Source organism: Anastrepha obliqua, chromosome 1 (genome assembly GCF_027943255.1).
Source record: "Anastrepha obliqua isolate idAnaObli1 chromosome 1, idAnaObli1_1.0, whole genome shotgun sequence".
Lineage (NCBI taxonomy): Eukaryota > Metazoa > Arthropoda > Insecta > Diptera > Tephritidae > Anastrepha > Anastrepha obliqua.
Window position 1 is genome coordinate 184,538,523 of NC_072892.1, and position 24,974 is coordinate 184,563,496.

General features: G+C 36.8%; 1 protein-coding gene across 5 annotated transcripts; it reads left to right on the forward strand.

Annotated features, from left to right (window-relative positions):
• Window positions 1-3,979: 3,979 nt before the first annotated feature.
• Window positions 3,980-24,441, forward strand: LOC129243999 (protein hairless). Of its 5 annotated transcripts, none has more exons than XM_054881561.1 (6): window positions 3,980-4,167; window positions 16,300-17,617; window positions 17,803-17,973; window positions 18,042-18,967; window positions 19,023-20,937; window positions 24,051-24,441. In XM_054881561.1, the coding sequence occupies exons 2-6, from the start codon at window positions 16,753-16,755 to the stop codon at window positions 24,077-24,079; spliced, it is 3,906 nt and encodes a 1,301-aa protein (XP_054737536.1). In that variant the 5' UTR covers window positions 3,980-4,167; window positions 16,300-16,752; the 3' UTR covers window positions 24,080-24,441. The 5 variants fall into 5 exon arrangements, with proteins under 5 accessions (XP_054737536.1, XP_054737552.1, XP_054737561.1 ...); XM_054881577.1 differs by having other exon boundaries at window positions 4,160-4,174; XM_054881586.1 differs by lacking the exon at window positions 3,980-4,167 and adding an exon at window positions 7,248-7,265.
• The last annotated feature ends 533 nt before the right edge of the window (window positions 24,442-24,974 follow it).

Genomic DNA, 24,974 nt, shown 5'->3' on the forward strand with positions numbered 1-24,974 from the left:
ACAGGAACCAGGAGAACCTCCGGTGAGCAAATGCTGATGCGTTACGATGGTGTGGCCAAATATCTGGAATTATTATTTATATTTATTATATTAATCTATAAAATAAAAACTACATACAATTATGTTCTTATTCATTTGAAAAACATGTATTTTCCATATGGACATGGGGTACCTATTTTAATGACCATATGTGTATATAAATATGTATGTATGTACATAGAAATAATGTATGTAGGAGCACCTGCCTTGAATTTGATAAAAATTCGTCCAAAAAGTTGGAGCAATTATGACGAGGGTGGATGAATAGCACCCTGAAAATTAGAAGGCAGGGTGTGTCATATAAAATCCAACATCTTATTTGTCAAAAAGCGTAATGTAAAGATCGCAGCATGCTTTCCTAAGGGATCTGTGAAATATTCTGAGCCATTTAATAAAAGAAGTTTGCGAATATTTTCTTAAAAATGGGAAAAAGTTAATTTCGTGTGCTAAATAAATACTATATGTTGGCGTATGCCACCTGTTTATGTGCAGAGGTCAATTTAGGAAGAACCTCCGGATAGAGAGAATTGTCATTCTGAGTCTTAAGTCTATAAGATTTGTCATCCTTTGAGAGCAATTAAATTTTCTATGACATGGGAATACCTGGAAACGAAGCAGAGATCGTTGAGATGATGTTTGCAATCTTGTTTGCCATGAGATACAAGCTGAAACCATACAGAACTAACCAAAAGAGAACATAAGAAAACATAAGAACAAACTGAGAATTTTCACTGGCATTCCCACAGTTCACTGAAGATTTCACAGACATCGGTACAGGCTATGGATATGATTCATCGGCAACTATCGTTCCTGAGCTCAATTTCCAGAAACCCCAATACACATTTTTCTCGAATGTGATGTCGTAGCGAAAGATTAGATATTTTGGCCAGAAGAAAAGCACATACACTCAGCCTAAAATAAAATCCATTGTGGACATTGGGTTTGCTCGAGGGCCGTAACAAATGCGGCAGTATTTTAGCACTTATAAACGTTTGCAACCCTTTCTACAAAATCACTATGGTATTTATGAAAAAATGTTTTATCGAAGGCTTAAGATCAAATTCACTCATTTTAAAAACTACAGTAGTTCTAAGGAACCTCAAGTTTTGGAGTTTTCCAGCAGAACGGTGCTTGTTCTTTACTTATAATTCATAACGCTTTTTTAATTTTCTAAAATAAATTGTATATAAAAACTGTTCCCTTTTAGTTGACTGGGTTTTTTCTTATTACGTTTTATTCTTTTCTCATTATTGTTGACAATTCGTGCCGTACATTTATTTTGCACGTTTAGAAAAGCATTTTTAATAATAGAATTTTAATTAATAAAATAAGAAGTATTATTTAGTAAAAAATGCTTTACATCAAATGTTCAATCAGTAAATACTGTTTATAAGTGAATATTGTTCCTTTTCGGTATTTGTATTTAAATAAGATAACTTATGAAAAAATTAAGCATTTTTAACGTTAAATATTCCTATTAATTCTTAATTCTTCTATAGATTCATTAATGTTAAATGTAATTTTCATTGGAAGTGTTAGTGAAGGGTTGGTGTCGAAATTCTGTATGTACAAAATTCTGCTTTTTAAAATTCTGCTTTTTAAAATTCTGCTTTTTTAAAATTCTGCTTTCTAAAATTCTGCTTTCAAAATTCTGTATTAAAATATAATGTTAACAATGTTAAAGAGGTAATGTAATTATTTAATTTATTATTATTATTTTTTTTTATTATTATTCGAGATATTAAATAAAAAATAATAATAATAATAATTTTTTCTTCAGTTTCGATAGAATCCACAGTATTTTTGCGTAGAACTCCTTTTCGCGTGGGCGGCCTTCGGCAGCGCTTCAAAAAAATAACCCTTATCAGTCCGACTCCGGCTACGCAATCCTCCGTATTTTTGCGTAGAATCCCTTTTCGCGTGGGCGGCCTTCGGCCGCGCTTCAAAAAAATAACCCTCATCAGTCCAACTCCGGCTACGCAATCCACAGTATTTTTGCGTAGAACTCTTCTAAAAAAAACGAACAGCTGCGAAGAATTATTAAGAAAAGAAATGAATTATTTAAAAAGAATCCAAAAAAATATTGCATTTGGCTAAACTCAAATATTGTTATCGCTTAAACATATACATATGTATATTTATGGAATAAATGTTTATTTTGTTACTTCTTCTTTGACAAAAATCACAAAACTTGAATAAAGCATAATTTTTCGCATTAAACATGCAGAATTTTGAAAAAGCAGAATTTTGGAAAGCAGAATTTTTTTGCAATTTACAGAATTTTGTAATACAGAATAATGACACGCTCCCGTTAGTTAATTAGTGTTTTGTGTTGATTTTGAAATTATATTTGCTGGTCTGTTGAAATTGTTTTCATAACCTTACCATCTTGAATTTTAAAAAACTGTATTGTGTTTGGATATACTTTAAATGGTCCATTATTATAGGGTGGTTGCAAATTAGATTGGTGAATACTTTTAACAAATACATATTCACAGGTATCCAGACCTTTTTGGAACAAACGAATATTTTTTATTGTGATGAAAAATAGTCGAACAAAAATGGAAAATGTTCTCTTAACTTAGAAAGTTTTTCAATTGTATTGTCAACTACATAATTATTATACGTAAACAGTCTGTCTTATAGGAGCGTGACCACCATAACTTTGACTATTTGATAAATTCGATTCTAACAAACTGCGTTGCATGGGCTTACAATATTTATACATTATAGTCACCAGCATTAGCTATAATGGCTTCGTTGGATTGTCAAAACTACATTCAAGTTGGAGTAAAAAAAATACAAACGGAAGCAGCCCCGAAAATTAACCTTAACTGGATGCTTAACACTTCATTGAAGTCGTCGCTTATTAGCAGTATTGTCGGCCCTGGTAGATTCGCCCAAAAGGAAGATTCATCCGTGAATATTACGTTTGTTTAGTTCCGTTCTGAATTTGCCTTAACCCCTGGCTTTTTTCACTGCAGGATAAAGGGAGCAGCGGTTTTTCAATAAATAAATTAAGGTTCTCTGAAGATAATATTATATGAAGCTATCTTACTATAAATATCCGTTTTTCTGTCTGTCAACTTATAATCCGAACACCTCCATCGCTCATATTAATCATATCTTTCTCATAGGCGGTGTTTAAAACTTACAACGATTTTATTTTATTTATTAGAAAATAACAATTTTAAAGGAATATAAATTAATATTATTTGATACGTTTTGCGTCTTTTAATAAACAGAAAAATCATGAAAAGTGATCAGCGATGGCCCACACCACCTCTTGTTTTAATTCATCCATACTTTTTTTCAATTTCTGTAATTATTTACATATTCCTCCAAAAATCAATTTGTCCAATTTACCCTATGTAAAGTACTAAACAGAAAATCCCTTGGAGTAAGTTGAAATTTACCACAGTGTGAGTGAGACAAATAGTGCAGTTGGTAAATTTTCCCACGCTCAGAGGAATTTTCCCACGACGTGTGCATATGGCTCACACACTCGCGCACTAACTATCGTGGCAGCACGCCGATTGCAGCGCAGCCAGCGTCAGTGTGGGCAGAGTTCACACGAACGCCACTCGTTTAGGCAGCCGACAAAAAAATCTTTCCTCAATGGGAAAAACGGAACGTCATGGTAGAGAATTTAAATATGTATGTGCATTGGTCACACCAATAGAGAGTTTAAATCAACTGCAAAAGGTATCATCTGAGAACATTGATGTATGCAATCACGTCTCCTTGGAGTGAGCGTGTGAATTCTACGGTTCTCTGAATGCTGAGCCTTTTTGCAGAGAATGTATGTATGTATGTATGCATAATCAAAGTTCTCTGCTGTCTGCTGTCTGCTTCGTTCGTTTGTGCGCTCGAATGACGACTGTCCTCTTTGCTGTCATTCGTTTGGCTCGTTGCTTCATCGTTGTTTGTCCATCATTGTGTGTTTCGCGTTGTGCTCTGCATTTTTCATTAATAATTTCGTTTTAATTCAGTTTTTACGATTTATTTGCTTTTTATCGATTTGAAAGTTTTTGAAATTTAGTGATTTAAGACCAAGTGTACTTTACAGTAATTTGTGAAGCGGTTAAAGTGAAATTTATGAACAAGAATGTGAAAAAAATATTTTTGGTAATTGGTAAACCTTTTTCCTATTTTCACATTTACTCCAGCTCTGTCTTCGTCGCTCGCTACTACGCCTTTCTGATTGAGTGTGACTTTGAATGTGTGTATTTGTGTGTCCGGGGTGAATTTGTGTGTCAGTTTCGTTGACTTCGCGCTGTTAGTTATAAACTGACTGATATCTTTTCTGAATAACTTGATCATATTTATTTTGATATTATTAAAAATTCACATCCTATCATTGTGCCTCCGGTTTCGGGACCATGCTTACATGTTCCTTTTCAATTATTCCATTACACTTATTTCCTATATATGTACATATAGCTCTAACAAATACTATATTGAAATAATTAAACAGTATTTAACCTGAAATTGGATAAAGAGATACTTTACCAACAAATGTCATTTGAGTTTGTAACTTTTCACTGTACATATGTGGGAAGGAAACCCTAATAAAAGCAGTTGCAATCGCCTCAACAATAAAGCAGAAATTCTATTTAGGCAAAAAAGAAGAAAAAAAAAAACGGAGGAATGGTCTGATTTTGCACTGCATGCTTACTCTTCTTTATTTAATTTCTCTGTAGCTATTTTATATTCATACATACATACACTGCATCAAAAAATTGTAAATACAGCACTGACTTTCGGAAGAAAGTGATAATACCTTTAGAATTAAACGATTTTTGGTGAAAATTTTTACTCCCTCCAATCTTTTATTTCATAGTGAAAGCAATAACAAAAAATGTGACGAATAAATTAAGGATATTCATAGCAAAAATAACACAAAAGAAATAATCTTGAAAATTTTACATAAAAAAAATTGTACATACAGTAAAGGAAATTTAAAGTTTACTTAAAATGTATAGGTTTCAATAAGGCGTTTGGTATTCATTTATTTCAATTACACCCTTCAGTCGACTTTTCATGGAACATACCAGCTTCTTGGTTTCATCAGGCGAAATATTTTGCCACTCCTCTTCGATAATTCGCTTCAATTGCTCTTTGTTTTTTATTGTGTGCTTTCTAATTTTTTTTCCAAAATATCCCACAGCTTTAAATTGTCCTTTAGAATAGATAAATATTTAAATATATCCATAGTGCTTTCTACAAATGCAAGATTTCCAACACCGCTAGCCGCCATTGTGCCCCAAACCATTACAGGTTTTCCTTTCTGAGAGCAGTATCCGCTTTCCTCCATACAAATTTTCTTCCATCTGGCCCAAATATGTTGTATTTACTCTCGTCCATAAATATAACATCGTTCCAAAAGTCATCTGGCTTATCAACATAGGTTTTCGCGTACTCCAATCGCTTTTTTGCATTCTTCGTTGATATACGAAGAGACGCACTCCTTGTAACCTTTAGATTTCAGGAAGTTTCTTATAGTTTGTGGGTTCACAACTGGTCCCCCAGTTTCCTCAAGGTTCGCTGCAATCTTAGGTGCTCCAATTTCCGGGTCAGCTTTAACCATTCGTACTATTATTCGCTCCGTATACTGATTAAACATTTTTTCCCGTCCTCTCCCGTCATGATAAACGTTCCATTCTTTTCAAACGTTTTTACGACGGATTGAATGGTAGCACGTGGTCTGTCAACAGTTGCTGATATCTCACCGTAGCTCTTTCCTTCTAGCTTTAACTTTACAATTAATTTTTTAATATCAACCGGTACTCCTAAATGCTTTTATGGTGCCTGACTCTCCATGTCGAAGTGTTTACGATCCCAAGCAGTGATGGTAAATGGTTTTTTGAAAAATCCCTACACAGCCCAAAAAAATTCCCTACTTTTCCCTACGCTTACAACAAATTTTCCCTACGAAATTCCCTACATTTTTTTCCTGTGTTTACACTGTAATAAGGCAATTGCAACGTCAAAATTAAATTGTTTGCTTAAGATTTTTTAAAAATTCCGTACAGAGCTTCTGCAGTGCAATCAGCTCTTATTGGAATTAGATCCAGTAGCTTAACCGCAAGCCGCTCGCTTTCCTCGTCGAAAAATCTCACCATAAGACACATATGCTTATTGAGTCCGATGTCTCTCATCGATCATTATGGAAAATTGATTTACTTTTAATTCTTTTAACTAAATTGTCTTTTTCCTCTTTTGCCAATTCATTTTTTATTATGCTGGTGCACTTCTTTCTTCCGAGCTCAGAGTTTTTTATTATTTCAGAATAGGGCACGATTTCTTTTAAGAGTGGGATTAAATGGTCCACCACTTGCAGCGCAACATTATGCTCAGCGAAGAACATGCTAAGTCTTATTTCGAAATTTCTGGAACTATTTGGTTTACTCGCTTTATTTTAGATGTCTTTTTATTTGCCTTCATATTTTTTGGTGCATTTTTGTTTCGGCGTGCTTCGGTAAATCAGACTTGCCACAGCTCAAAACTTTATTGCACGCAGAGCATTTGCATTTGAATGGATCGTTAGCCAGAGCTTCAAACTAGCCACTAAAATGTCGCCGTCAAGCCACTTGTTATTGAACTTTTGTGTCCGATACTTGCATTGTTTTTCCTGGTGTTCGTCCGAAGAGTCAGTCGAAGAGGAGAAGCTCATTTCTACTAAAATAATTGCAAACTTATTTCAAAAGTGAAAAGCACCAGAAAACGTGAGACAACTAACAATTTTCGCGCAAAGACAAAATCGTGCTAGCGTTAACGAAGAAAAAAACAGGCAATGTTGCCGTATTAACGCTTTTAAAAGTATGCAGCCATAAGGAAAAGAAGTCTGGCATGAAATCTTACCGCAGATTTTTATTTTAAATGTACTTTTTTAATTTTACCCCACTATTTTAAAATATTTTTTGTCCTTCTTGAAAATTCCCTACATTTACAGAATTAAAAAAAATCTGTCCCTCTTTTCCCTACACCCACATTTTCCGACAAAAATCCCTACATGTAGGGAATTTTCCCTACATTTACCATCACTGATCCAAAGTATAAAAACGCACTAAACAAAACAGGTATGGTTTCTAGGAACAAAAATATTTACCGCTACTTAAAACAGCAAGCATTGAGTGATTTTCGCGATATATATTTGCTGTATTCACAATTATTTGAGCTAAGTTTAACGGAATGTGGGGGTTTACTCAAATGAAAAGGAGATGGTAAGAAATTGTGAAAGAATTGTTAAAGCTATTTCATCCTCATAAAGTTACAATTAATCGAGAGTAAAAATTTTCACCAAAAATCGTTAAAACTTAAAGATATCACTTTCTTCCAAAAGTCAGTGCTGTATTTACAATTTTTTGGTGCAGTGTATGTATGCACATTTACATATCTAAACGCATTTAACGAACATATTTCTTGAACTACAGTAATTTTTTAAAGAAATCGAAATAAACAATATTTCAAACACCCACTAACCTTAAAACGTTTTATTTATTCCCTCATTTATTCTCAATAAACCTGCCTCTATATGTTTAAAAACGAAATTACTGGGGTTGCTTTAACATACGTATGTACATAAATAAAATCCCGAGGTGGGAGTTAGATAGTCGTTAAGGCCTAGTCGCCAATTAAAAAGGTATTGTTTAAGTTGTAGGAATTAATATTTTACAGGGAGTTGGGCTCGATAAGGTTTCGATTGAAGTTTAAATCAAAATTCGTGGTTAGATGTTTGGCTTAGTTTATGTGGTGTCCATCTTAATGCCCTACGAATGGAAGGACCTTAATATTTATACCGACTCTTTGTTCGCAGTACGAGGGGCGACCACTTTTAGTACGACTTGAAAAGATATGCTCCAATTTATTGATTTTTATTTATAATTAAAGTCAAACATACATAAAGAAGTTGAAGTTGGCGAAGGTATTAAAAAAGGAAAGTCAGATAGAAATAGTAGTAGTATTTTTAAATATTGATTTTTCTTTGTCGAGACTTAGACTTCTTATAACTTTATCTTTATCACATAGGATAAAGATGCTAGTTGTAATTTTTTTAAAATTTTGCACAATAATTTCCATAGATATACTGTAACAATTAATTTAGATTTTATAAACATTTTAAAATCAGCCAAAAATAAATATTTTTGTTATGCAATCATTTTTTTAGTTATATTCGATTTACCTAAAAATCCGTTTTGAAATAGTAATCCGACCATTTTTTTATTATTTTAGTTTTTAACTTTCTTTTAGTTTAGAAAATTAAACTTTTTTACGAGTGCTTTGGCCTTGATAATACTTTCGGCTTCTCTACTAACCAGCCTGTAATCTTTAAATGAAGTTACTCTTTAGTTATCTCTGATAATTTTCGGTACAGTATTAAGGATTCAAAACCCCGTTTTATTTTTGTCTTCCTCAAACCTGACACTCGGTGATATAAAGAGGAATTGAGTATATTATAAGTTATCCCGGACTTTCTTATATTCCTTCAATAGCAGAAAAAAATTTTGTTTTTAAAAAATCACTTTAGCTACACAATTTGCACTAACCTAAAATTTAACACTAAACCTTCCGGTATTTTATGTATTCCTATTCCTTCTAATGTGGGTCAAATGACCCGTCTTTAAAATATTATATAATATATATTATTAAGATCACATATATTTCTCGGTAAAACAATTAGCAAGAGAAGAGTAAATCTTGAAAAATACATTCGATGTATTTTTTAATAAAAGTCGTGAAGGCAAACGAAGATTTAATAATGTTATTTCTAAGAACTTCTGACAAGAAGTTTAAAATGGGTCATTTGACCCGTCCATGGTAGGTTTAGTGTTAAAATTACTAAACTAGGGCACTGCTGGGCGAATGTCCGAATAAATTTTAGTTTGCCATAAAGTCTTATCGGAAGCCACTCTACGTTTGAATATGAACATATAGGAGAAATATCACATAATTTACTAGCATTTTTGAAGACGTTTTAAATATAAGGAATTTTTTATTTTAAGAGTGCAGAGCGAAAAGTGTTCGACGATGCATTTATGTATTGAAAATATATGTATCTATCAATTTGCATTCGTCCTAGCAAATATACTTATCTATGTATGTATGTAGATCTCCGACCAACTAATTGGCAACGCCGCTATATAAAAAACTAAAAGCATAAAAACCTCATAAGTTCTTCACAGAAGCTCTTTGGAAACGCTTATCGTGCCATCTGAATCTTTGTTTTCAGATCTGCTTAAATCTTATCCGAAATTTTCTCTATATTTTTCGGATAGTTATTCTGTTGAAAAAACATGTAGTGGGACGTTTTTAATCTATTTTGCTGATATATGTGCCTGTCGTTCTCATTTTCGATATTTTAAAACTGAAAAAATGTTTAGTGAGTGATCGAAAAATCACGATCGCGGTTGTTGTCTATGATGTTGTTGAAGTCTACGACGATGGTCTTTTTTAAAGGCCTGGAAAGAAAAAAATTGCCTTTTTGGAGTTGCCGAAATAACGTTACACTTTTGTTATAGAGAAAATGGTGGAAGTTGCATGCTATACAGACTTTAACGTACAATTGGGATCTTTTTGTCTTCTTTCATTTAGTTTACCCTGATTCGTAATTTTCAACCCTTACCTAGTTATTATTATTATGATTTTTATTTACGTATATTGTTTTAATATTTTTCGGATTGCTTAAGGAAGAAAGTGAATAAGTGTTTAAGTGAATAAGTTTTTTTTTTGCAATTTGTATATAAAACACGATTTATTTCGATATTTACTTCGTTGAACAGTGACCCTTATGAGTTGTAAATGGGGCGAGAAACTTAGGAGATGGTTGAATCAAAGTTGTTCTTCTGGAATTCTTTAATTTTTGTCGTACTTGGAGCCCCTATCCCGTAGCCTCATAGCAATCTTTCTATTTATAAATTACCATTGACAGTTCTGGTACAGATGGCCTGTTTACCATCTTCCTAGCCTGCAACACTGTATTAGGTAGGTGAAGTATCTGCAGGTTTTCGGCTGTATGTCTCTAATGGACCATATCTCATGATGTACAGAATAAAGCGAGGAAGCGTTAACTGTTCACTTCTCCAAATATGTATATAATTATAGTTCGTTATAATTTATAATTATGTACAATTTTAATTCGTTATAATTGCAATTATAATTATACATACATTATGTGTTACTTGATTAAAAAAATCTTCATGGTCTAAATGTAATAAAACATTTATGAATGCATGCACATACATATTAAGTAAGAGTAGTGCACGGATGCATTCGTGAGATGAACCAACACTACTATACTATGTGTACTCATGTTTATTCATTTATTTACTTACGTATACAGAATTGAATTCTTATGGACTTAGGACTAATTAATCTTATCGAGTTAGAACTAATTAATTAAATAAGAAATATATATATATAAGGTTGTCAAAAAAGTCTTGCGGTATTTTTATTGAATTTTCAATTGTTCATAAAATTGGTTATAATAATGCGATTTAAGTCAAATATGCGCCGTTTTGTTCGATGACGAGTTCCCAACGAGATGCCAACTTCATAATGCCCCTCTTATAGAAGCTGGCTTCCCTATTGTCAAAAAACTCGGAGAGCCAATTTTCACAGTACTCTCTTGAGGACAACTTCCGACTACCAAGCTCGTTCGCCATGGACAGAAATAGGTGGTAATCACTTGGTGCGAGATCCGGACTATACGGTGGATGCAAAATAACCTCCCATCCGAGCTCCCGGCGCGTCACCAAAGATGTGTGTGGCCTGGCGTTGTCCTGATGGAAGACAATTCGGCCTCTGTTGATCAAAGATGGCCTCTTCTGCATGAGTGCTGCATTCAAGCGGTCCAGTTGTTGGCAATATAGGTCCGAATTGAGCGTTTGGCCATAGGGGAGCAGCTCATAGTGGATGGTTCCCTGCCAATCCCACCAAACACACAGAAGAACCTTCCTGGCCGTCAATCCAGGCTTGGCCACCGTCTGGGCAGCTTCACCGCTTTTCGACCACGACCGTTTGCGCTTCACGTTGTCGTAAGTGACCCACTTTTCATCGCCAGTCACCATCCGCTTCAAAAACGGGTCGATTTTGTTGCGATTCAGAAGCGATTCGCATGCATCCATATGGGCAAAAATGTTTTTTTGCGTCAAGTCGTGTGGCACCCATACATCGAGCTTCTTTTTGAATCCAAGCTTCTTCAAATGGTTTATAACGGTTTGATGACTCATGCCCAGCTCTTGGCCGATGCTACGGCTGCTACTATGCCGGTCTCTTTCGATCAATTCATTGATTTTATCGCAATTTTCGACGACAGGCCTTCCGGACCGTGGCGCATCTTCGATCACCTCTGCACCAGAACGAAAACGTTGAAACCATCGTTGTGCAGTGGAAATGGAAACTTTATCGGGTCCATAAACTGCACAAATTTTATTGGAGGCATGAGATGGATTTTTGCCTTTATCGTAGTAGTACTGTAAAATATGCCGTATTTTCTCTTTATTTTGCTCCATGTTTGCGACGCTATAACTCACGAACGACTAAAAGCAAACAACAATTAATCAAACACGTGTTAGCACGTGAAAAGAGCTTTCCAAAAAGCTCTAGCGTGAACCGATGCGACGAACACAACTAGAACTACGCGCTTGCAAAGACAAGCTTGCGGAAATACCGCAAGACTTGTTGGCCAACCTTATATATACATTGCATCCATGCAATAATTGGCTCTTTCATCCTTTTTGGGTGTTTGGCCGAGCTCCTCTTCCTATTTGTGGTGTGCGTTTTGATGTTCTTCCACAAATGGAGGGTCCTACAATTTTAAGCCGACTCCGATCGGCAAATATTTTTTATGAAAAACTTTTTTTGAGGTTTGCCATTGCTTGCCACGGGGCGGCAGCTATTAGAAAAAACTTTTTCTTCATTTTGGTGTTTCACGGGGATTTGAATCTACGTTCTCTCTGAATTCCGAATGGAACTCACGCACCAACCAGTTCGACTACGGCAGAATAAATTCATTTTAGATTTATAGTATTCAGATCAGTGGATGCATTATAATAATATAGGTTATAAAGGTTTTTTAATAAGAGGTGTTATTTTGATAAAAGGCTATTTTTTAATAAAAATGATCGGATGTTTATTTCATTATAAAAAGGAAGGCATGCCGTTAATAGTGGAAAATAACATCAGGCAAATGACCTCCACGACCACGCTTACAGGACAATATCCTTTTCATAAAATTTTCCATAACCAAATTGCAAAGTGGCTGCCCTATGTCCTCGATATCCTCACGAATTCCATCACGTGGCCCCAAAGAAAAAAGTCGCATGGTGTTTAATCACAAGATCTCGGTAGCCAATTGTGATCACCTCTTCGAGAGATAACACGGTCCGGAAACTTTTCCCGTAAAAGATCAATGGTTTGTGTGGCACGTGGCGCCGACTTGTTGAAAATAAACGTTATCCAGATCAATACCATCCAATTCCGGCCATAAAAAATCGTTAATAATCTCTCGATAGCGCAATCCATTCACCTGTAACACCGGTTATTGGAAAACCCTTTATTACAAAGTCGAACACACCCAGCGATTGGTTCATTATAAGTGTATGCATATTTGAACTTTCTGGTTTTCCTCCTTATAAAGTCTAAAAGTCTTGCAAAGCCTTAAACAAAATATAGTCAATAGCTGTGTTCCAGTGGTCAATGATCAACAACGATATTATCCTAAGAGAAATCTGTTTCAATTTATGATCGGTTCTGTTCGTTTTGTTCCCGTTGTTTATGTGGCTTTACACAGCCTCTGTGTGATTTTACAGCCTTTTGTAATTAGTAGAAATGAATTTTACAATTTATTATCTAATAGTCGCTATATCACTTTATATTGTACTTTCTGAATGTTTGGAATAAATTTTCGTTTACTTATTCGCTAAAACGTTAATTAAAGGATAATATGCTACCGGGTATCCCACGATTACCTGGAATGTATAAAAAATACAGCCATTGTTGTTATTTTATCCAGTGTTGTATGTTGTTTTTGTACAAATATTCAGTTGTATAGAACAGTTAGTACAAATGACAGAACATAATTTATGCAACCGATCATACAGTTCGAACTCACTGTCTCCAACACACTATTATCCCAGAAAGTTTGCTATAATGTGCGGACACTCTTCTATGAGGTTTGAAATCAAACAGCATAGTGGTGGAAAAAAGTTGTTCTACGTTGGGACAGTCGAACGACCCGGATTTATAACCGACCTGTCACTCCAGCAGAATTTCCTGTGCATGTATGGGGAATGTTTATGTTGCTACAACAATAAAAGCGAAAACGTGTGCTTCATTACAACAAAAACAAATACATAATTTAGTCATAGCTCGCTTGAATGCATTCATGCAGTAATCATACGCATGCAATATATTCTATTGTAAACATTAATTATTTTAGTTTGAAAGTGATTTGGTTTTTTCGAACAAATAGATATTTTTCCCCTTATCTTATCTAAATCAGTTTTATATAATTTTTATTGTTCACAAATAATAAATATTTTTCACGTAATTTTATCGTTCAATAATAACGATAGGGGAATCATTATATCGTTTTCCTTTCGTTTATTCCTTTTTTTTAATCCGAAATAAATGTATTTTTTTGTTTAAAATAATAATTGTTACTTTGTTTAAATGCTTTAGTTTTTCTCAATTTTTTTTTTTTTGCAAATTTGACCATTTTAATTATTACTATTTTTCCTCAGTAAGAAAATAAGGATTATAGAACACTTTTTTAATACTAATTAAGAACCAAATGGTTCCATTTAGATTGCTGAACACAAAAAATCCCTATTATCGTAGTTTAAAGATGCACGCAACTTGCCACTGATGTTGTCCAATGGTTTGTAAACAGAGTTGGGCGATAAGGATTACATGTCCAATTGCGTGCGGCTGAGTTTTAAATATTAATTACATTAATTTTATTTATGAAAAATGAAAATTACCGTCGTATTAATTATAAATAAATATTTTTAATTACAATTTTTTGGTAAATGGCAAACAAAGTTATTAAGACACTTACTAAAGTTAAACGGAAAAGAAGTTCAATAAGAGCACTGCGAACGTAACGGTTGCATTCCTGGAAAAATTTCACATATTTTTTTCTCATTCTTGAAATTGTTAAAAAAAATTGCTATAGATAAATAAAAGTTCCCAAATCTATTTTCAAATAGTTGATCCCGAATTAAAAGAAAAATAGAATTTCTGCAGGCTAATATTAATTGTATGCTCTATGAATTTTCACGAAGTTTTTTTGTATATAAAATTATGTATAAAAATTTATATGTTGCTAATATTGGCCGCCGTAGCCGAATCGGTTGGTGCGTGACTACCATTCGGAATTCACAGAGAGAACGTAGGTTCGAATCTCGGTGAAACACCAAAGTTAAGAAAAACATTTTTCTAATAGCGGTCGCTCCTCGGCAGCCAATGGCAAACCTTCGAGTGTATTTCTGCCATGAAAAAGCTCCTCATAAAAATGTCTGCTGTTCGGAATCGGCTTGAAACTGTAGGTCCCTCCATTTATGGAGCAACATCAAGACGCACACCAGAAATAGGAAGAGGAGTTCGGCCAAACACCTAAAAAGGGGTGTACGCGCTAATTATATATATATATACATACATAATATTGAAAACTTCGAATTTATCTAAGATGACAGTTGAATATAAATTTTTTTCTTAAAATCTTTACTTTAAAAATTAAATAAAATACAGTGATTTTTCTTCGTATTTAATAAAAGTAATCTTTTGCAACGATTACTGTAATCGACGTATATAAAGGACATGATAATAATTACATACCTTAATAGTAATCGGGCTTTTAATCATTTGGCGCATGTAAAATAGATTGTACTAACTAAGGGTAAAAACAAATACCTATCCGTTTTTTTTTTTTAAATAAGTTTCATATTAAAGAGAATATGGAAATCCGACATTATTTAAAAAAATTAAAACAAATTGACAGTAATTAGTTTTAGAAGGAGTACTAAAGCGAAAATACACACTCCAGCAAAAAGCAATGACCAATTAGTAGTATATGCGGCAATATCAACAATTGACGTTGATCTAACAACTGCTACAACTACCGCAGTTACAGAGGTAGCCACTCTGAATATAACAAACAGTAGGAAAAACGACAACAATCTCAACAAAAAATGCGATTTCTACAAACAGCATGAATATATATTTAAACTTACTACATATACTAAGTCATAAAACAAAATGGCAGTTGCGGAGAGTTAAGTATTGAGTTGATCTCCCCTTCGTTGAACGTTTGAATTTCCTTACCTTGAATAACCTTACCATAATGTCGCAACGCCGGATTGTCTGTCGCACGTCTCATGTCTCACGTCGCATGTGGCTCTCAATTGTGTGCTTCTGCCCACAGAGCTTTTGCACTCAGACAGTCGGTCACTTAGCTATTCAGCTAGCTAGTGCTCAAGCGGCAGCAGAACCAACAGCGCAATAGCGCAGTAAGTCAGATCGGTTGATTGGTGCGGCTAGTTGCTTAATGTGATGATGGAACAGGGGGGAGGGGGAGTTGGTCGACTAGTTGTTTGCTGCGTTTGCGTGCTTAAGCTGAGCTCTCAAGAAGGCTCTGAAACGTTTGGTGTTGCCGCTCTCGGGTGTGAATGAACTAGTGTGGCATTGTCGCATTCTTGAGATCTGAACCGATCGACGCTGACGCTGGGGCACGGTGTCGAAAACATTTGGCTCAACACTCAAATAATTAGAGCGGTATTGGAACATGGCGAGCCACATCAACAAGAGAATCGAAACAACTCACACCAGAGAACATTGCACTCATATGGCAGTGACGATATCATTCATATTAATATTATAATGGCATTTCAAAGAGAGAGAGAGACTTCACATACACACGTAAGCTGTGACAGTTGAGTCTATTGAGTATTTATTATGGATCCAACATGAACTTGGTACGTTAAGTTGTTATTGGTTGTCAGTGCTGGGCAAATGTCAGTTTAAAGTGAAATAAAAGAGCAGTGGATGGGTGCATACTTACTAAAGTAGACTATGTAAGTGAGGTAACAATTTCAAAGAGAGAAAAACAGCATATATGCATATGTTCCAACATACGGCTTAATATGCTTGAAATATGTGTGTACGTATTCACGATATTTTAAGAATATTCATCGAACTTCTTTTATTTGTATTAATATTGATAAATTAAAAAATAAATAAATTATTCAATTATTCCAGAAATAAATGTTCCAGTAGTGAAATTGCTGTATTCATTCACCAGTTACAACTTCAGAAGTACTAAATAAAAAGTGGGAGTGTAGATGTGTGAATGCAAAATTGTTGAATGCGCAAAAATCAAAACAAGCATTAGCAAAATAAATTAATAGCGCAAATAAAACTCAAACAATCCTCCTGTCATTAAGCGTACAAATTGTTGAAAACTCCAATAGATCCATAATTTGGCTGTCCGGTAATCAGAGGCTAATATAAAAAGCCTGCTAACGATGAAATAACTATCACATAAGCTGAAACAGCAGATGACGTTTTAGAACCATCAATTGTGGCTGTGGTGGGTTCATGAGTTGGTGTATATTTAAGGATTTGAGGTGGTAATAGCGATGGAGTTGTAGCGACGGTAGAATTGAAAATGCAGTTAGTAAAGATGCTGCAACAAAGTCTACTAATCCAAAAATGACAGATGAGCCCAAGCGTAATAGCCTTAATAATGACACTAGTATCATTACTCAGAGTGCAGAAAACGGAGTTAGCGGAAATAATATTTATATAAACAACAATAGTGATCATCGTCCACAAATTCAATTTGATTCAGAAAGAAATGAGCGTATCATTGTAGAAGCGGCCAAAATATTATTCAAGAATACTTTGAACGGTACCAATGCAGAATCGAGCCCATACAATATTTTACCAATAATTGCAACATATCAGCCACTACCCTTATCACCAATTACTCAAAGCTCTCCGCTATTTCAGCCACCACCACCTGCTCATACCGGGCGTTATACTGTACAACAAGAGCAAGACAGTGGAGATTTATTGGCGATAGCGTCGTCAAATAGATCTACTGCGAGAAATGGTGCTGTTGCAACTTCAACAAAAACAGCAGGCACTAAAGCGGTTAAACAGACAAACCCATCGACAGCTTTTACCCCGTTGCCAAAAACGACACCGCTGCCATTTGACTCAATCTCGGCAACATTATCAAAGAAGTATACATCGCAACAAAACACTGATAAAGTCATGGCCGCAGCTGCGGCACTGGGCTCTGGCTGCACAACATCCTTATCGGCTCACCTAGTCAGCGGCGTTAAGGTTTCCGATAGTGGCGTAATTGATTATACAATGAATGCAACATCTTCATTGTCGTTGAGTGACAATAATAACGCCCATAGTGGTAAAGATAGCAGTGACAAAAATGAAAAAGTTTCTGGTCATAGCAATGGTGGCAGTAGCAATAATGACATAGGAAGGAATCATTCGTCCGTGAGCAGTGAAAATGTTGGTGGCAGTTTTGGCGGCCGTTTACAGTTCTTCAAAAGTAAGTAAAATCTTAATAAACAAAACTATGGTCTATGATGAATATCACGCGGTAAAAGTGTTTGCATTTAAACGTTAAAAACCCCCCACCAAGCTATTCCAAAAAATGTAGTAATTCTAAGGTGTAGTTAAAAGCACACGATCATTTGTAAAAACATTGCTCTAATTACTTTTCTTTATATGTAGACGGAAAGGTCATATTGGAATTAGCGCGGTCAAAGGAAGGCGAAAAAAGTCGTTGGATTTCGGTTCCACGAAAGATATTTCGTGCACCATCGGCGACGTCATCTACTGTAACGCCCACATTAGTCTCTTCATTAGCGTATTCCAAGAATGAAAGTTCAACATCGCTAAGCTGTAAGTACGAATAAGTAAAAATTTCAAAGAATTGGTATATAACAAAGTATTTGTGCTGAATATTTTAGTTTCTGACGACAACAGTTCAATTCAATCATCACCATGGCAGCGAGATCACAATTGGAAGCAACTATCTCCTCGAAATGGCATATCAAAAGCCATGTCACTGTGCTATCAACGGCCCAAGAGTGTAGTTTTGACAAAACCTGCGTTATTACTCGCTCGGAAAAAACGTCGAAGACCATATGATACGATTTTGTCAGCTAGTGGAATGACCCTGTTTGAGAGCCAAAAGAAAATGGTAGACGGAAAGTTATGCTCTAAAAGCATAGAAATTTCAGAAAAATCACAATCGAGCTGTCAGCAGGAAAGAGGTGAAATAAAAACCGAGATTAAAAAAGAAATGATCGGTGCAAGCAAAATAGGGAATGGTAAATTAGAAACTGCGTTTATAAATGAAGAAGATGGCTGTTCAAGTTCATCTACAGCAACGTTAACTGGAGATGATTGTACAGATGCTCGAATGGAGGATAAGACCCCCACCCCGACACCAACCTCAACACCACAATCTCCATGTCAGGAGGAAAAATCAATGGTAATAAGAAAAGAAATAGCAAAAACAACATTTGGTTGTCCAAAGGAAGTGACCAAATCGGCCGATTTAGAGAAAATGAATACCAGTGAAGATGAGAATTCAATATCTACGATAACTGATAACGAAGGTTCCGGGTCGCAGGTGAACGGTAAGACAACGGATATTTCCACGGGTACCTCCAAAATAGTTAAAACAGATTTGAAAAATGAAAGTATTAGTGAAAAATATCATCGTCGATACGAGAAAAAGCTTCAGAATCCCAAAAATCGACTTAAGCTAAATGCAATTGTACAAAAGTTGATAGACAAAGTACCCGAACGCTTAGCACAACTGTCCCGGGTATCTCAGACAGTTGCAACTACAGGTGTTGGCGGTGCTAATAATTCACTTTTGCATAAGGTAAAGGAGCTCCTCACGTTTCAAAATCCATACTTACTTTTCTTATTTTCTTCAGGTTTCACCACCAAGTACATCAACACCAACGCGTCTAGTAGAATTCCCACAACAGCATGTATCACCGCGGAAACGAATCCTGCGTGAATTTGAAAAAGTCTCGTTAGAGGATACTTCAAGTGTGGCAGGTGGAAAGAGAAGTCGCGCGAAGAGTAATGCATCTTCTTCATCTGCGTCTTCGTTCCGTAGTATAAAATCGCCCAATAATCGCAATCAGTGCAGTAATAATAGTGGCAGTCCACCTGGTGTAAATTCATCATCTTCCAGTGGGAATGGCGCCCTTCGATCCACAGTTACTGCGTATTCGAAATCTGAGTCAACGCATTCGATAACGACGTCGGCACCTACACGATTGTACAGTTCATATAGTATACATTCTTTATTGGGAGGCAGCGGTGGTTGTAGTAATACAATATCAACTTTAGAGACGACAAATACGGGCAGCAACAAAATAATGAACGATAAGGGAATTATTAGCGGTGCAGGCTATCATCAACAACATCATCTTACTTCGTCACAGCAACATTACGGCGATCCGTCATATTTACGTGCAATGCTTGCCTCACCGAATTCACCAGAACAGTGCAGTCTGAGCGGGGGCGGCAAATCACCGTCGACTTCTGCCACAAAAAGACGTTCACCGCCTTATGCTTCACCCTTACGCGATGCGCATAGCGTTAATGATATTGGAGCACTGAATAATAAAACGCGCTATGCCTCCGACCAAGGTGGTGGCCTTGATGCTACCTCTACAACACATTCAACCAGTCATTCTAATTTGCATTCGCAGAAGCAGGGATTCTACTTTCCGTACATGCCATTATCAAAATATGTACCTTCGGCGAGCTGTTCCGCCACTACCACAATCTCCTCTATATCCCCAAATTCCTGCGGTACTGGCGAGGCTCGATCACCGCGTCACCCTTCAGCATTTAGTAGAACATCTTCACCAGCGTCAATATCTACAAACATTCCAGTTAATCATTCTGCTTCCAGTTCAATTGGCAACAGTCGAGAAAACTCGCCGCCTACGTCGCGGGTTATAACTGATTCGCCAAGAACTGTACCAAAAAAGACTGCATCTATACGTAGGCAATTTGCCTCGCCCACTGCCGCCGCAGCAAGTAGTGGCAGCCCATCGCCTGGCGAGCGTTACTCTGAGGACTCATACTCTACACAGGACCGCCGAACTCCTGTATCGAGTACAAGTGTTTGCGGCGGTGCATCTCATCAAATACAACGTAGTTCCCCAAGTGGGAGTACAATTCCTTCTCCCCTGCAGCACTACTACATGTATCCACCGGCGGCCCCGAATGGCACTTCCAGTCCGGCCCCACACAGCTCCACAGTTTCACCAAACACAGTCATGCCTGTTGGTCCTGGTACAACTAGTGCTGCCGCCGCAGTAGCAGCGGCAGCATCGTACATTCCATCAGTAATGTCGCCCGCCTATATGAATCCCTATTTCGCTTTGGCTGCACTACGGCATACACCGCAAATGTGGTCACATTATGGTGGTGCGTCGTTGCCTTTGCATCTCTCCTCCGGCGCATCCTCGGCTTCAGCGCGACTTTCACCGCCAGCTTTTCATACTTTTGCTTACAATGGTGTTAATGCGGCGATGGCAGCGGTAATGCAACAGCAACAACAGCAACAACAAATATTGGCCACTTCAGCGCTATTACATGGGCATAGTCTGAGCTGTGGACCGGCCCTTCCGACTCTTCATCACACAGTCAACGCATGTAGTGGCAGATTGCATTCACCGGCAACAATGACTGAGCGAGCGGCTGATTTAGCCGTTGGAATAACAACAGATAATGCAACAGGTTTGGGTTTGAGTCAGGAAGAGAGGTCGGTAGCGGCTGCAGCTCCCCCAATCTATCTTATTAGCAGCAAAGAAGAACATAGTTCAGGTATGTTAGATGCAGACGTCATGGCATTTGAAAACGAAATAATACCGTCTATATTTTTCTAATAGTTGCGGGCTTTTGGATGTTTAATTTTATTTTTGAGAAAATTGTTTTTTATTGTATTTCATCCAATCTGCCTTCTCTCATAAAGCTTCAATGCAATAATGCCAAAATTAGCATTATCTCGTTGACTTGTCGCAGTATCAAATTTGGTATATGTGTTATTATGTTCTGTTTTATACAAACTACCTTACGGAGTGTGCTTACGTAACGGTTGTTTATAGCATAACATCATAGTTCTTCAAAATATCCCTAATATGAACATTTTCGTTTGAAATATTAAAACAAACTATGACGGTTTGTTGGTTTTGCAAATTAAAAATGTTCAGTTTCTCTGACAAAATTTCACTCGGTAGGTGCTGAACACAAGTAATAGTTCTCGGGTTCTTCAGATAGAAAAACCATTCAGCTCGTAAATTAGCTTTGACGGACACGTCGGCCTTATTTCTACGGAATACCATTGGCGCTTCCGCACTATTTTGTTGCCACATCCTCGTTATCAACTTGTTTAACGGTTACTTACAGCATGATTAATCCAGTCTGTGCGGTTTAAGCAGCGGTTGGGCCAGGGTTAGCATTCTCTCCTTCGTAGGGCAGGGCATGCACAGAGGAAATGGAATATTGTTTCTTTTTTCTCCGGTTGTTTACAACTGTGACAGCATGTATTGTGAGGTGGGTATTCCTGATTGTTCTTCGATAGACCGAAAGCCAGTTATGACTGCCGATTGTCTTCAGGCGTCCCGTCCTTCCATAACGTTCTGCTAATTTTGCATTTCGTCTGGTCTTTCCATCTACAATCCGCGATTCGGAGGTATTTTAGGGAAATTATATTCTTGACTGCACCTAATGGTGTGAATACCGATTCTGCAAGAGCGTTATTCATGACAGATCCCCCTCTTGCCAGTTCATCTGCTTTTTCGTTACCTTCAATGTTCCGATGTCCCGGAACCCAGGTTAAGGTAACTTTATGGTTTTCACTCAAGATGGTAAGGCTATTCCTACTGTGTTCCGCCAGTTTAGAGGTTGTTGTAGCCGAGCCCAGTGCCTGGATTGCAGCTTGGCTATCCGAAAGAATAGCTATATCGCCCTTACGATACGGATACCGTACCTTGAATAACTTTATAAAAGCTGATTGAATTTACTGAGAAAGTATTTGACGGGTTTGTTCCGCACCGTAACTTAAATTACTTCAAAAAATTAACGAGCAAATTTACAAAAGCTAATGAAAATGCGTTTCCGGCCTTCCCATTCCTGCAAGGGAAGGTTCAACTCGTTAGGGGTATCTTAATGACGTTCGAATTGGCGAATGCAACAGTAAAAGACATTCCTCATAAGTTTTTGAATAATGCTGTCGAATTGACTGTCCAGGGCTATCCAGTAACGCAGAAACGACTGATTACGGTTGCCACTTCTCCGTTTTCTTTGCCGGAGGGATGGTGGAAACCACTTTCCACTCTCGTATACCCCCGACAGTCCGTTATACCTTACCGGAACACCGGATATATATCCAGCAGCATTCACCAAACATGTATGGAGGTCGTTATATCACTGTCAAATCATACGATGCATTATTACCGGGTGAGCATCATGACCTTTTTTAAACGAGAATCCATACTGTATCTTTTGTCTAAAAAAAAACCAAAGCGTCATGTTACCAGAGGGGGAGTAAACTTTCAAATATCAGTACGTCACTTGCGTTCACCTGCGATGAAGCTCGGATAGTCATTGGAAAGGCGAAAGCTTCCAAAGTCACCGGTCTCGACGGAATTTTTATGATGGGGCTAAAACATCTGTGCCCGCCTGAGGAAACTTTCGCAAAAGTTACTTGTCACTCTGGTTATCACTGAATTGTGGGCAAAGACGGTGCAGCTAATAAAATTTAAGGGACCCGCACACCTAATCTGCCATATTCGTATCTTCTTTTTCTAAGTAATGAAACACTTCAGGAACTGAAAACTTTTCCCTCACAAAGAAGTGCTCAATCCCGCTTCTACGTTTTCCCTACGAAATCAAGCGTGAGTTAGGCATACAGTGACTTTAATGCGTACCATGATCTTTGGCGTTCAAGCTTACCAAACGATCGAGGGGGCAAAGCAGAGAGACGATTCGACCCCAACCGGGATAGTGGGTAATTGCAGCAGCGCGCCTAACCTAAAAATTGTTAGTCCTGGTCTGATCAATAGCATAATCTGGTGGTATATGCTATCTCTGGCATCAGACCATTTTCCCCCTTACCGTCCCGATTGAGAGACCTGCCGACTTTGTTTAACGAACCACTGCTGCGCCTGTCTGGTCGCCTGGAACCAGTGATGTCCCCACTACAACATCTACATGACAAGGCCCATATGCTCCCTGTCAAGGAGCACAGCAAGCAGTTCCTGTTAGCGGGTCTTCACAGGTCTCACCCATGCAGACACCTGCTTGAGCCTAAACCGCCTCCCAGGCATGTCAGGAGGCACCTCCTCAACTATGCGGGCGAGATCCAGGGCAGAACGGAGCGACAATTACTGGATCGGACAGTTCACAGACAGATAATTAACGACATTCATCGGGCGACCCACTCATCTTACATCCCTTTCTCTCTGGACCTAACCTATCGAAACCGCAAATTTTCTGGGTCTACCATTAGATGAGCTAGACGAAGACGGCCGGTAACTACACTAAACTGATAGCGCAAAGTTACTGCTACAACCACAACCGATTAAAGGTATACATCGAAAGACAACACCTTCATATAATTACCTCCCAACATGGGAGAGAACTCGCGGTTAGCTACCTCTGCACATGACCACTCAAACCATCTTATCTTAATTTAAGAAGCTACTGTGTGAAAACGTTTTTGAATTTAATTTCAACCTTTTTAATGCTGAGGTTTTTTTAACCGGTAGAGATTTGCCTGTAGTTTGTTGGGTGATTTTAAACGTTCCGCATTTTGGTTCCAAATCGAGCCTAAACTACTAAAGGTTATTTTGAGAAATATATGGTATTAGTATTTTTAGTAACATTGGGTAAATTATATTTCATATTCATATCATATATTTCTTCTTTTCTTGCAGATGTGCCGCTGAACCTGTCAAAGCATTAAGTGCACTATTTCATAGCTATGTAAGTTCCATATGTTTTGGCTATTCACAAACTGACATAAAGTATTGTAAAGGGCAAAGGTGTATAAATAATTGACAAAATACCATTTGTTTTTCATCCGTTAAAACTTGTGCAATACTTCGTAAATCACTTTAGTTCTGATATTTACGGTTTAAATTTTCATGAATGCCAAGAAAAATATATGCATATATACAAAGTAAAAATTGTAGGCAGCGAGAGCGGAGGTCATGAGTTGTCACTGCCCGACGAAAAACTGAATCCAAGAAAAACATTTAGCAAATACTGGGACGGTTAATATTCACGATGCAAAGAAACTATAAATATATGTCAAAGTGAAATCTATTTTTGTCGCAGTTGTGTGCACTCTGTGCTTGGCCTTACAAGAGAAAACGGATAAAATCACCTTATAAAAAACAATATTTAAATACTTACCTACAAGTATATTTACATAAAGTCTACCTTAGATATGAATGAGTCTTTAGTATGAAGTAATGAAGTAAGATTATTAAAATAAAATGATTGAAAAACTGCGAGGTGAGTTCCAAAAGGCATAAATGCAAAGCATCAGTCTCTTATTTGTAAACTACATAAAATAGACGAAAATATTCACTTTGCGCAACTTAATTGGGAAAATACCACCTTGTCGTCGTTGCGCCACCTCTTATGTTTAGAAATAAACGAGACTTTTTATACAGTAATTTACAGTTTTGGAATTCACTCGTACTAATGTAAGTAATATATAATACTTTTCTAATATATACAATATTTACACCACATATAAGTAGCTAGATAGACATATACAAGTAAATCTTCATGACTTGTGGAATTGTGGGACTTATAAAAAATGTTTTAAGTCAAGAATTTATATACACAGT